Here is a 12,105-nt window from a genome sequence, read left to right as displayed (position 1 = left end):
GAAATGCTGAGGAATAATAAAAAGTAAGGACAGATTCATATAATCATGCATGTAACCAGCTGACAGATGTCCTTTATTTGCTCTCTCTGGAGTTTATACAGCTGTTTACATACTAGCAAACTAGATTCATACAAACCCACTTTAAAGAATCCAGATCTTGCTACTAAAACGGGGTGTTCTGCTTGTCTGTAGTGCCAAAATGATCAATTATTGCTATGCAACTGCTCTTTGACAACAGATTGACGGAACACTTATTGTGCAGTGCTGTCAAAATTTGCTGGTAAAAATGATTAATAGGTTAGTATAATATATTAATGAGATTAGAATGATTGTTCAGTAAATGATTGTTAAAATATATCATGACTTACCATAATGTATAGTCCCATTTACTCCTGCATGACTTATCTATAAATGCATTATTCTTGATTCAGTTATCTAATGTTTAATAAATTGTTCAGGCCAAATGTAAGTAGAAAAATGTTCTTGAAGATGAAATGCTAACATTCAAAAGTAATGCAATTATATTTCTCTACCTAATAAATTATGGTAAGAAAAAGGTGGGAAGAACTGGGGAAAATATTAGAGGGTAACAAATGGAAGACAGCTTGACATTTCACATGTAAGATAGGATGATTGTAAAATAAAAGCCTCTTCTAGTTTCATCCCCCACATTAAAATATAACAGTGAATTGACTATTGAACAGATAAATCTGTTCCCTTTCATCTTTACCTAACTAAGGACAGAATTAATTCGGTTTGGCATATGAAGAGCTGAATGGTATATTTTTTCTATAGTTCCTCAAATAGTCCTATGGAAAATACGTGAAGCTCTTCTTCATTCTGCTGTCTACAGTCCCCAAGGCTGGCTATGACTTAAAAAAATTGCAAAAGTATGGTCAGATTATAATTTTTCTTCTAACATTATTAAATAAATAATTACACAATAATTACACTATGATTAATTTCACTTAGTTTGAAATATGATATAAAATTTTAGCTGTCCATCTTGATCCCAACCACACGCACCATTCTAGCCTGCCATTCAAAAGTCAGGGATGATACTTAGTCCAGAAGCTGCACATCTCTGCTTGAAGTGAAGTAATTTAAGATGAGCCTGAGATTATGGGCACATCAGGCATCTATTCTAACATTCCCTTTTGCACGAAGCTTTTTATTTGGTCTAACCTTTCAGACCTGTCTTAATGGTTTGATTCAACAAGAAAAGTGGCTGTGTTGCTTCCAGCTGTATTAGGAAACTTTAGCAAAGCAGAAGAGCTCACATAAGTGGTAAGATCAGGCAGTGATGACATGTATGAGGCACATATTTTATTAAGCTTGTATAGTACATATTTCTTTATTTCTTCAGGTAGTTGGCGTAGCTCCCATAACATGCAATAGAGAAGGAGACAGCTAAGTGCTCAGTGTGCTCCACAGAGAGGAAAGTAGGACAGTGCTCAAGTCACAGCTGAGTGCAAACAAATTCTTTCCAACTTTTGAACTGCTGGCACAAACAGAAACTTGGAAATCACTTGCAAGTTATTATTGCCATTTGTATATACAATATTGTGATTTTGAATGGAGAGAAACAGCTTTCAAAAAGACTACTCAAAAATACGTGGCGAGTTATGTCTGCTTATTTAAGCAGAAAATCAAAAGTCACAGTTAATACTCAAAACAAAATGCCAAGTTCTCTGGACAGTCCACATATGAACATTTTATATATGTGCATACATATACGGGGGCAGAATAAAACATGTTGGAATTTGCCTCACAGCTAGACTTTAGGTTCCAACATAATCCCCCAATTTCTCTTTCTCTTTGTTTAATTTAACATGTAGTCTGAAAAAGACCTTGTCTAAAAACGTGAACCCTTATTTTAGGTTCTTTTAGCAAGGTTCGTATGGAAAAAATATATTTGCCATGTGATCTGGACAGCCAATGTGCGACAAGATTTAGTTTACAACCATTCCAGTCCCAAGAATTAAGAGAGACAAAATTGAGGTTGGGGTCAGGGCAGGGAGCCGATACTAAAATTCCTCCTCTCCAAAACTTAGCAAACTGTTAGTGCATCAACAAGCATTAGCCTTTTTTCAACCTGATGTACAGGACTACAACTCCCACACTAAACTGAGAATGATGGGATGTGTGATTCAATACTTCTGAGGTTCTAGGGCTGTGGAACTTTGCACCAGGCAACTTTCTTCCAAAATATTGCACACTGCATTTTCCAGGATCAAAATGGAAAGATGCCAAACTCGTTCAATAAGAGTGCTGCTTATGCCAAATCCCCTGCCTTCAGGGCAGCTTTTCCAAATCTTGGAAATATGGGTTGCTGCTCGTACTGCAAAACCGAGCCCCCGGAGAGCATCGTGATTCATAATCGGATTACCGTAAAATCTGACAAATCCCTCAACTCCTCTGATCTCTGCGCTACACCGATAGGAGCTGGGGGTCGCCTAGGTCCAGGAGGCTGTTTTAAGCCTTCGCGCAAGACTCCCTTCTTCCGACCGGAACGATCACAAGCTCAGCCACTTTTCGGCTCTCGAGCCTTGATCCGCCGCTGCTTTTATTTGCAAGGACCAACCGATGAAAGAGGTTGAAACTTACCTGGCGCCTTCGTTTCCCGAAACTCATTGGCTGAAGGGAGAGCGCATCAGACATGCAAAGTAAACTTTCCGGGAGGGAAAAACGAAGCGCTGGCCGCCCTTAGTTTCGGGGTTCCCTTTACATCTACCCTCTCTGCTTTCTTTTCTGTGAACAAGGAGCGCGGTGCTCCGCACAGAGTTTATTTGCCTCAATAAAGCAGTCCACGGGCTACTACTCTCTCCCGCCAGGCACGCTGAGAATTGCTCCTGTACAGTATTCTCTTCCCCAGCCCCGGACCAGGAGGCTGCAGCAAAGATAACTTTCCGCGCAAACTTGCACCAAACCGTGGAGGGTTTTGCGCAGGAGTCAGAGGGGTGTTTCCCTATTTCTCCTTCCAAGGGCCCGTTCGGTCACGTTGGACAGGCTGAGTCGGTGGGAAGATACGCCTCCGCCCTTTGGGAAAGGCGGCAAGTGCCAAGGAAGTTCGGGAGTCGGCAGTAGAAATATGTACCTTTAAGGTTAGGAATGCAGGACACGAATGCCAGCAACCAATTACACACTGGGGTCAAAGAGACAGACAACCCCTCCCGTTTCTCCCTTTCAGCCAGGTGGGTGTTTCTTTCCTACCTGAAGTTGTGGCCTACTCATTTTTCCTGGCTGCATCTAACGTATTTTAATTGTTAGGGATACCTCAAGAAGCAGTGGCTTATTGTATACATTTGCTTAGTTATTTTACTGCACACAGATCACTATTACATATCCCACATACACGTGGACTCAGTTCAAATAACACTAAGTTGTAATTTCCTGAGTTGGGATTCATTTGAGTAGAAATTAGTGGATCAAGCAGTTAAGCCGGATGTTTTGTACTTCCAGACTTGCAAGATTCTCTAAACCTAATTTATATTTAGCTCATCTAGTAGTATTTCCTGTCTAGTTTACCTGCAAGGACTGACTCCAGTCTTTCAAGTTTGAATGTACAAAAAAACTTCCCACCTCCTGCTTGATCCCTTAGGGTGGGTCCTTCTGAAGTTTGTTCCTCTGGCCCTTAAGCCATAGATGAGAGGCAGAAGGCTCCTACCCTCATCCGATTGTCTCCTAGACAACAATCTCTTCCGCTTTCCCCAAGTTCATTCTCACATCTCATTACAGAAACTGAAATCTTGACCAATCTCAACTATATTTGAACGTACTGGGAAAGTTATGATAAAAGCAGCAGACTATAACGACACGCAGACTACAGGTTATCTTCCAAATTTTAAAATAAGATAGTAGGAAAAAAAATTATGATCAGTGGTAGTTGCTCTGGTAAGCAAAAATGAATCAGTTTTGTTCATTTAATGATCTGGATTCTGGGAATCCTTAATCAGTTTTAATGGCTCAAAAGTTTTAATTGTAGAGTGAAAGTATTTTATCTTGCAGGCGGTGCAGAGATCAAGGATTGCGACTTTTTAACAGCATTCATGTCCATCTGATGGGAAACCTTTTCTCACAATAGCAAAGGATTCTCTACAGGTAGTCCTCGTTTACAGATTGTCTTGTTTAGTGACCTTTCACAGTTACTATGGTAATGAAAATGTAACTTTATGACCAATCCTTGCATTTACAACTTTTGCATGTGTAGAAAGCAAACTAAAAAAAATGAAAGCACTTTTACTTAAAGCTGTTAAGTATGAATTCAGGCTTTGTGCTGTACTGTTCTGTATCACTGAAATAATCCGAATCCAGTCCTGGCTTTAACCAGCAGTGAAAGATGCCTAACGTTTAGCACCATCGATTTAATTGCTGCAACCTGTTTCCAGGAGGAAGGGGAAATGTGGACATAGCCGTGGTAAGTAAACCTGTATTTTAGGACTGACCTAATATTGACCCTCCATTTTCTCAAAGACCTGGCAATGTAGTGATGACTAGGGAAATCTCATGAAATGTTTGGTATTTTTGTCAGGGAGTTTTATTGAAAGGAACGTGCAGGGCAGGATAGTTATAAGATACCTAAGCAAATGCCTCAGGTGTTCAGCTTAGGATGCAAATGACTTTATCTTAGTAGGGAATGGATCCACATTCAGTTAGATAGCTGAAGGAGAGCTGCATTTTAAATAGACTAGATCACAGGTATCAAATTCGCTGTGTCACATGATGTGTTGCAACATATCACAATTTTTTTTTTGCATTGCCAGAGCTGGCATGGGTGCAGTCTCTTCATGTTTGTTTACAGCTTTCATCAAGTCTGTAGTTGAATGTGTCAATGTTTTGGGAAGTAGGGGGCAGGCTTGCAGGCATCCTTAGATATTTGAAGACAAGATATATTCTTTGCCTTACAGAAATTTCAGGGTGCCTTCCTGGAAACAGCTGAAGATTGCAAAACACAAATTATGCACATATTAGTGTTTAATTATGGATAGATGTCACACTTAACCAATTTGTTTTCTATCGCAATCAAGTCTATGTGATTCCTAATGTGAATATCTAAAGTCTATGTCAATACTCTACTTTAGACTGGAGATAATGTAGATAATGGTTTTGAGAAGCCACTTTTGACTTGTATGGAGGAATTTTATTTACTATTTCTTCTGGTAAATTCTTAGCAACACAAAAGCTGATGAACTGTTCAGCCTTGATCTGACTCAACAAAAGTATTGCTTTAATATGTATACAGTGTTTTTACATTTTGATTCTGCACAGATCTGCTCCAGGATCCAAATACAGTTCAAGCATCTGAAAAACATATGGCGCACAAAACAGTTGATTCTAAATTATATCAGTTATTTCACGGCATCTCTTGGCAGAAAAACTAGTTTCGCGCTTTGGGGAATCCAAAAATCAGCAACCTAAATTTCAACATGATACAAAACAAAATGCATTAACTTTTAATATTATTTTTACAATATTTGATATTATTGCAAGATACGATATATAGATAATTTTATTTTTCAAAGGCCTTCATAATGTTAGGAATGTTATCTTCACCAAAGCGATCTTTCAGGAGAAAATAAAGAACCTGTTCAAGTTTTGCAACCTACAAAATAGAAGAAAACCAGAAATTATACTGAAATTGTCTTGCCTCAAGCTAGTTTTTCAGTCAATTTATTGCAAACAGAAAGCACCAAGTTCAGATTATATTTGCTTAATGTTGCAATTTATATACTCTACTTATTCAACAAATAATGAGCCTCACTAACAGAACACATATTTTCTAAGTATTAGTTTGGAAGAATTATCACGCTTAATTTTGCTAATTTCATACTAGTCCACTTTTTTGTTAAAATAAGAATTAATATTCCTGAAATATAGATAATTAATTTTGGATTCATAGCCTTTTCTTGGGGAAAGGACCTATCTGTTTATTGCCTTTACAGTCAGTTACTCATATACACTAAGACCTTTAAGATAGTTGAAATTTGTAGTGAAATTTCAGGAACAGATTACATTTTCATTTGGGAACTTAATATCAATTATGCAATGACCTTTACAAATTCATGTTTTTATTATTATTTTTTTTACCAGGCAAGCTATACATTTTAAAACCCTGATTTGTATCTTTCAGTGAAGATATTGTTAGATAAATGTTCTGTGGATCATTTCTATGTAAACTATCTGTACTCAAAAATGAAGAGAATTAATTTCAAAATGATACTTACTTGCTTTTTCAACTCTATGCAGCAGCAGTCTGTTGTCTTTGAACATTCTAAAGGAAGGGAAAATAGATTTAAATATTTATTCCAGTATTGGCAAACCCAAGTGAAAATAGAAATGCATTTCCTAGTACTTGCTACCAGTATTTGTTTAGCAATATTATGTTATACATAGCAGATAAAATATGCAGGTATTTGTTTGGAAGTACTTACGATTCCCATTATTGCTATATTTTGCCAAGTTTTCAATTATTAACTGTTCTGCTATATCCATAACACGATTTTCACTCTTTTTTTGCACAATTACTGGATAAATATTTTGAGAAACTTCTTTCACTGTAATTATTACACTTGCATTCATTAAGAGACTTTTCAGCTTCTCTATTGCTGATATGGACCACTTTCCATCCAGTCCCATAATATCTGGAATAGAGAAAAACTACAAATATATGCTGGTTCAGAAGTTCAAAGAGATTTACTTTCAGTCCACTCTACACAGAATGGTAATGTTAGAACCATTTACAGTACTTCACTGTATATTCAGCTCTAATTAAGTAAAGGAAGAACTGTCTTTTTAATACTCTCCACCACATCTACACACCAATACATCTCACTGAATCTCTGACACATGAAGAATATATGTGGCACTCTTTAAAGGCATAACTAACACAAAAAAGGAAAGAAAAAGCTTATTCAAGCAAGGAAGTGAACTTCTCCTGAATCATCAATTTTAAAATTATTTTATGCTGACACTAATATAATGTCACTAATACCATTTCACGTGCATTTATAGCACAAATTTCATCTGAATCTCTATTTTTCATAATTATGAAACACTGAAAAGGACTACGTGTCCTGCCCTCTGGCACATCTCTCTTTGTATTTAAAATCTGGTCTTCTCCTATGGTCATCCAGAAGCAGCAAAGGGAAAAAAACAACTCACTATGGTTATTAACATTAATAGTTTAATGTTATGAAGACATAAATAACTATATAACTATAGAAAATATTTACTGTTTGACAAACTAAACTGGTTGGTTTGTTACCTGCTAAGGAACATTTAAGTATTTGAAACGGTAATTGTAAGTAGGGGGCAGTTATAGGCTGAAGTCTAGAGAAAGGCAACATCTCCACAATTCCATAATCAGCATATACTACTTTGATTTCGGATTCATTTATTCCCAAAATGATAGCACGGTACCATTTATCATCACCTAAAATGGTGGGGGGGAAAAATCAAGATTGAGAAGCTCATCACTGTAGACAAACCAATCAACTGCATATTCCAAAATGCTGAGGTTTCTCTTAAATATTGTGAACACTGCACCCACTCTAATTAAGTCTTGGTTAACCCACTTGTTGCTCTTCTGCCGAACTCTGTTTGTTCAATGAGTTTTTCTATAGAGGAAAATCCACTGTGGAGAATTTCCCTATTTCTAAACTGAAGAGTAAAGGTGAAGAAAGGGGAGAACTGGTTCTGTGTAACTTACAGTACGTGGTCAGAAGTAGTGTTATCAGTGCATTTATAAATAATATTTGGAAGAATTTCCCCAAATTCTTGTATTTGAAGGAGGATTTATTTTTTGAAGGAATAAATTTCCTTTAAATTTAGAATTAGTTCAAAAAGCCAGGGAGATACAAACTCAAAACAATTTTAAAAAAGAATGGGACTATGGAAGGTTATTTAAGAGGGAGATAGTCAAGAATGAGCAGTATGACCAAACACTATCACACCAGTGGAAGCACATGCATTGTGAATCCAATGGTCCCTCACAGCAATTTCTTTCTTCACACTTGTTCTCAAACAGCATTCAGATCCATAGTAATTCCCACGTGTTCCTTAAAGGCCTACTGATTTGTTCCACCCCAATAAACACCCTTCTGGCCTAAGTCACTAACAGAAGATACATAGGGATGTCTCCTGATGTCCTGGTTGGTTATCAAAAGATAAGCCTAGGTCTAACTAATTGCAAAAGGTTAAAAAATCAATGTTATTAATAAAAACAGAACAAAGAACTTAAATAATTTTCTATCTAAAGTAACTACACTCTGGCTTGCTTTTGAAACAAACAATTCAGAACAATGTATTTGTCCCCCCCACCCAAGCTGCTGAGACCAGCTATTCTGAATTCAGTGCGATTAGCTTATTCAGAGAATTAAAAAAAATAAATACTGCTTTACTGACCCCGATATAACTATTGAAATTGTGAATTTTATTATTACATCTCCTTTAGTAGCAATTGGAGTCATGTGTCAAACTACTAAATGCATATACTGGTTTCTTTAAAGATAGCATTTCATTTCACTGAATTTAAATGAAATAAACTTAAATGCAACACATTAAAATGGTGCTGCTTTCACCTAATCCATGCATCTCTGCAGAACATTCCAGAAATTAAGTAGAATTTTTATTTTATCCATTCGTTCACAAACATACACATTTTGGTTTTCCAAATCCATTCCCTTACCTGAGAACCTGGCACAACATGGTTCACCAATCTTTGGTTGGAAGATGCAATCCTTTTGAGCACAGCAATAGTCTGCAAGTTCAATCATTAGTTTATGGAGCTTTTGTGAATCCACTAAAATGAAAAGAAAATATATCCTTGAAAAACTAGTTATAAAAAAAACATTTTAAAGGGCTGCTTTTGAATAACATAACCAAACATGTTATTTAAGGCTCAATATTTTTTTTGTATATCATCCCTGACTTGTTTTAGCAACATATGTCCTAAAATAGTAATCTTTCAACTGCGTAAGTTTATATGCATTTAAAATTTATGTATGTATATGAGTGCACACACATATACACACACATGTGCACAATTACCTCAGATTTTGGGAGGCTTCCTTTCTTTTCTCCTGCACTAATCATCAAGAACTAACACCTAGTTCTCACAGCGTTGGGTTTTATTGTCTTTATGTCTGCCTGTCTGAAATACTAGAAACAAGTAACAAAATCCTGCCTAGTCCCAACTCACTTGCCGTCTTCTCAACCGCCTCATATCAATGGGCTACTGAATGGAAGACTATAAAAACTTGTACAAATCCTTTAAGCTAGCGTACTCATTATGGGACCTGAAGCTCTGAAGCCAGGAATACACTGAGCAATATAGTTGAGAAAATAGATCGTATCTCAAGCACACTTAGCTTTTCAACAATTTCAACTACAACACAGCTGAAATGGAAATAAATCAGCTGAGCTTTTGAACTCTGCTGACATAATGCAGAGTTCTGAAGTTGCTTTCAGTTTACAATCATCTGTGAAAGTGCCAAGGATTTAGTTTGAATGCTTTTTCATCTGACATTTCTCAGATTCTGAATAAATCTGACTTTTTGCCATACTTTAGGTTCAAAAAATAAGCAAGACACTGTATTGTCAGCAAGTGTGGGGCTGTTTTCTTAAGGGAAATCAAAATGCGCCTGAGGAAAAAACAACTATCTATCAACTATCCATTTCTTTAAAACTTCAGATTTGCCTACTGATATTGAACACTTGAAAAGTTACCATAATGTTAAACTTGGCAAATTATTGGTTGCCCCACTATGACAATTTCAGTTCTGATTTCAGATAAGCAAATAAGACAAGACCAAAAAGCTCAAGAGTATGTATAGGGGTACAACTTCAAAATCATAAACCCACTACTTCAAACATTCATTCTTCTCTCTGATATTTACAAACATAAAACGTCAGCTTACAGCTTCTACGTTCCTCTTTAATTATCATTCTTGATGATAGTCTTGTCCTGCTTTTTCCCTATCATTATTTCCCACTATTCATATTATTCTACAAAGCCTACTCCTGTTTAAGGTCCTTGTTTCTCCTTTCTGTAGTTACACCACTTTGAACATCAATCCACGCTCTTCCAATTTCCTCCCACAGCCATCTTAAGCTAATGAGCTAGCAATGAAATCTGACTTTTCCTCATTCTTTCTATAGCCCACCGGAAGTGTTTTAAGATGACTTATTAGCCTTGGGTTGCAGTTTTATTTATTATCTGAGGATTACTGTGGATTCATACAAAGAAGTATTCAGGAAAATCAAAATGATTGCTAGAGACCACCACTTCTGCCTGAAAAGCTTCTTTCCAGCCTTTTTCTTTTCTTTTAAATAATATTATAGACTCATAGGTATCATAAATAAATGTTGATTTCCTATTAAAAATGTGCACTGAACAGGAATTATGATCTATTGCCTATCTGGAAAAAGCTACTATGTTCCATTGATGAACCATTTTAAATTAGCTGCAAACCCAACAATTTGGTCCAATTTTCAGGCAAAACAAAATTCTAGAGTGATTTTATGAGGCATTTAGAGCAAAACTCATGCTTTCATGCCCTTTGTTCTCAGATGTATTCAGTATGGCATTCCTTCCAGTCTGTCAACTTTCCAATGGGATAGAATCAAGATCACATGAACTGTTAATACCACTTTATAATGCCATGGTAAAACCACACTTGGAATACTGCATATAGCTTTGGTCACCACAATGTAAAAAACATGTTGAGACTCTAGAAAGAGTGCAGAGAAGAGCAACAAAGATGATTAGTGGTCTGGAGGCTAAAACATATAAAGAATGGTTGCTAGAATTGGGTATGTCTAGTTTAATGAAAAAAAGGACTAGCGTTGACATGATAGCAGTGTTCCAGTTAAGCGGCTGCTACAAAGAAGAGGGAGCCAACCTATTCTCCAAAGCACTTGAAGGTACAGCAAGAAGCAACAGATGATAACTAATCAAGGAGAGAAGCAACCTAGAACTAAGGAGAAATTTCCTGACAGTTAGAACAATTAATCAGTGGAACAACCTGCTTGCAGAAGTTGTGAATACTCCAACACTGGAGGTTTTTAAGAAGAGATTGGACAATCATTTGTCTGAAATGATATAGGATTTCCTGCCTGAGTCGTGGGTTAGACTAGAAGACCTCCAAGGTCCCTTCCAACTCTGTTATTCAATTCTCCAATATTTTCCCTTCTAATTCAAATACAACTGCCAACATACTGGCCTTTATACCTTACTATAATGGTCTCACTACCAGGGAAGATATTCCCTGTGCAGCATATCTTACTGGCTCAACTACTCTCCTGTGATAGCTTAGCACCTTCCTTTCCCACCCTCCCTTCAGTTATCTTTAGTTTTTGCCTTCTCCATACCTCACCCTAAATCTCTTCTGAAGAAGTACAGTTCCATATCTGGAACAAAACAACCCCATTTTGTTCTTTGTGAAAACACATTAAAAACATCTGTGTTTTGGTTTGGACCCCAATCACGTGATGTAGCAATACTCTGCATGAAATGTTTAATGGACCAGAATTAATTTTTAGAATGAAATATCTTTTTTCCAATGGATTCCAATAGTCTTTTTGTACCTTTTTTGACACTTTCAAATCCTGTTTCTATAAGAAGAAATTAAAATATTCCAATGTTCCTGAAGTGATATAATTTAAAAATATGATTAAACCAAATGCTAAGATTTTCCCTGTTTCATATTGAATGGATAAAAATGCAATAATTAAAAAAATGTAATTTATGTAATGTGATGCTATATTCTCTGATTCACCTGATTATCCTCAATAACAGATGCCTCCTCATAAATAGTTTATTACACTACTTAGTTTATTAAAACAAGATTTCATTTTATTTCAAACTGTAGGATTCACAACAATCTATTAATGTAAAATTGTGTTATGGGGCTATCAACAAAGGAAGATTGACCTTCTAGAGAAAAAATGCCTGATGATATTGAAAGAGTGAAAAGGGAAGTTTTCAATTACTTGGCTTTTCATTTTTGGGAGGTGGGAAGGCAAGAATGGAACAGGAACATTCTTCAAAATCACCCCCCCGTTTCCAAATCATCCTGAAATAATGCTGCCAGTTATTTTGTGTCC

The 12,105-nt window shown here is 36.4% G+C and overlaps 1 protein-coding gene across 3 annotated transcripts in view; it reads right to left on the bottom strand.

The window, feature by feature from the left end:
- Positions 1 to 5,427: 5,427 nt before the first annotated feature.
- TDRD1 (tudor domain containing 1) overlaps positions 5,428 to 12,105 on the bottom strand; it is a 34,948-nt gene continuing 28,270 nt past the window's right edge. For all 3 annotated transcript variants that reach the window (XM_081328722.1, XM_081328723.1, XM_081328724.1), the window contains 5 exons: positions 8,687 to 8,800; positions 7,265 to 7,432; positions 6,432 to 6,641; positions 6,225 to 6,271; positions 5,428 to 5,602 (listed from right to left, as the gene is read on the bottom strand). In XM_081328722.1, the coding sequence (XP_081184848.1) occupies positions 5,510 to 5,602; positions 6,225 to 6,271; positions 6,432 to 6,641; positions 7,265 to 7,432; positions 8,687 to 8,800 (632 nt within the window). In that variant the 3' untranslated portion in view covers positions 5,428 to 5,509. The remainder of the gene's footprint in view (positions 5,603 to 6,224; positions 6,272 to 6,431; positions 6,642 to 7,264; positions 7,433 to 8,686; positions 8,801 to 12,105) is intronic.

Source organism: Vipera berus, assembly GCF_964194415.1.
Source record: "Vipera berus genome assembly, chromosome: 5".
NCBI classification, from domain to species: domain Eukaryota; kingdom Metazoa; phylum Chordata; class Lepidosauria; order Squamata; family Viperidae; genus Vipera; species Vipera berus.
Note: the sequence above shows the minus strand (reverse complement) of the source record. Positions and strands in the feature narration are given on the sequence as shown.